Below are 947 nucleotides of genomic sequence, written 5' to 3' on the forward strand. Positions count from 1 at the left end.
GGTGGCGCTGGGGGTGTGGTGAGTGGGTGGGATTTGAGCTCTCCTCCCACGCCGGGCTGGAGCTGGCGCTGCCTTAGCCGAGGGCTGTGTGGGCGCTGCTGTCCCGTGGGTGCTGCCGTGTCCCTGTCCCCGCTCACGCATCGTTTCTGCCCCCAGCTCATCATCAATGAGGCGGCCGCCCAGTTCTGCCTGCGGGACAACTCGCTGCTGCTGCGGCGCGTCGAGCTCTTCTCGCTGTCACGACAGGTGGCACGGGAGAGCACCTACCTGTCCTCGCTCAAGGTCGCCAGGTGAGCCCAAAACCCCACCCTTGTAGGCCTAGGGGGGGTGTGGCTGTCACCCCATTGCCCCCAGCACTTCTGGACGGAGCCAGGACCCTGCGGCCCCCAGCTCCCCTTTGCCAGCGTGGGTGGTTTCTGCCTGACCTCGGAGCGTGGGATGTGGGGAGGATGGGAATGACGGGGATGCCAGGCGTGGGAAGGGATGCCAGGCAGCAAAGGGATGCCGCTGGGGATGCCCTATCTCTTGCCTCCATCCCCAAAGTCCCCTGCCCACCGTGCCAGGGCTGCCTTTTCCCTTTGCTCTCCAGCTGCTTCCCTCTTTTTCCCGCCCCCAATTCCATCCGTGCCAGAACCCCACCTGCCTGGTGGCTCTGCTCACAGCGTGGGGCCACCCCCACGCCTGACACAGCCCCTTTCCACCCCCAGGGCCCATCCCGAGGACAGCGGCGCCGTCGTGGCCAAGCGGCTCAAGCAGGAGGTGGGTGCAGGTGCAGGGGGAGCAGCGTGTGCAGGTGTGCACACCTGTGAGTGTGGGCGTGACTGTGCAACGTGCCCGGGGCTGCCCATGCCAGCTCGGGGTGAGGGCCGTGGGTGTTGTGGGGTGGGTGGTGCAGGGGATCTGCTCACCTGTGTGCTCCTGGCAGGCGGGAGAGCAGAGCCGCCCTG

The 947-nt window shown here is 67.3% G+C and overlaps 1 protein-coding gene across 1 annotated transcript in view; it reads left to right on the forward strand.

The window, feature by feature from the left end:
- Positions 1–943, forward strand: part of NAB2 (NGFI-A binding protein 2) — a gene marked incomplete at its 3' end in the record, with an annotated part of 5578 nt that extends 4635 nt beyond the window's left edge. Inside the window, exons 5-7 of the mRNA XM_031065130.1 lie at positions 107–290; positions 708–759; positions 926–943. Coding sequence (XP_030920990.1) covers positions 107–290; positions 708–759; positions 926–943 — 254 coding nt within the window. The remainder of the gene's footprint in view (positions 1–106; positions 291–707; positions 760–925) is intronic.
- Positions 944–947: the final 4 nt, after the last annotated feature.

This window comes from Geospiza fortis, unplaced genomic scaffold, assembly GCF_000277835.1.
Source record: "Geospiza fortis unplaced genomic scaffold, GeoFor_1.0 scaffold82, whole genome shotgun sequence".
NCBI lineage: Eukaryota > Metazoa > Chordata > Aves > Passeriformes > Thraupidae > Geospiza > Geospiza fortis.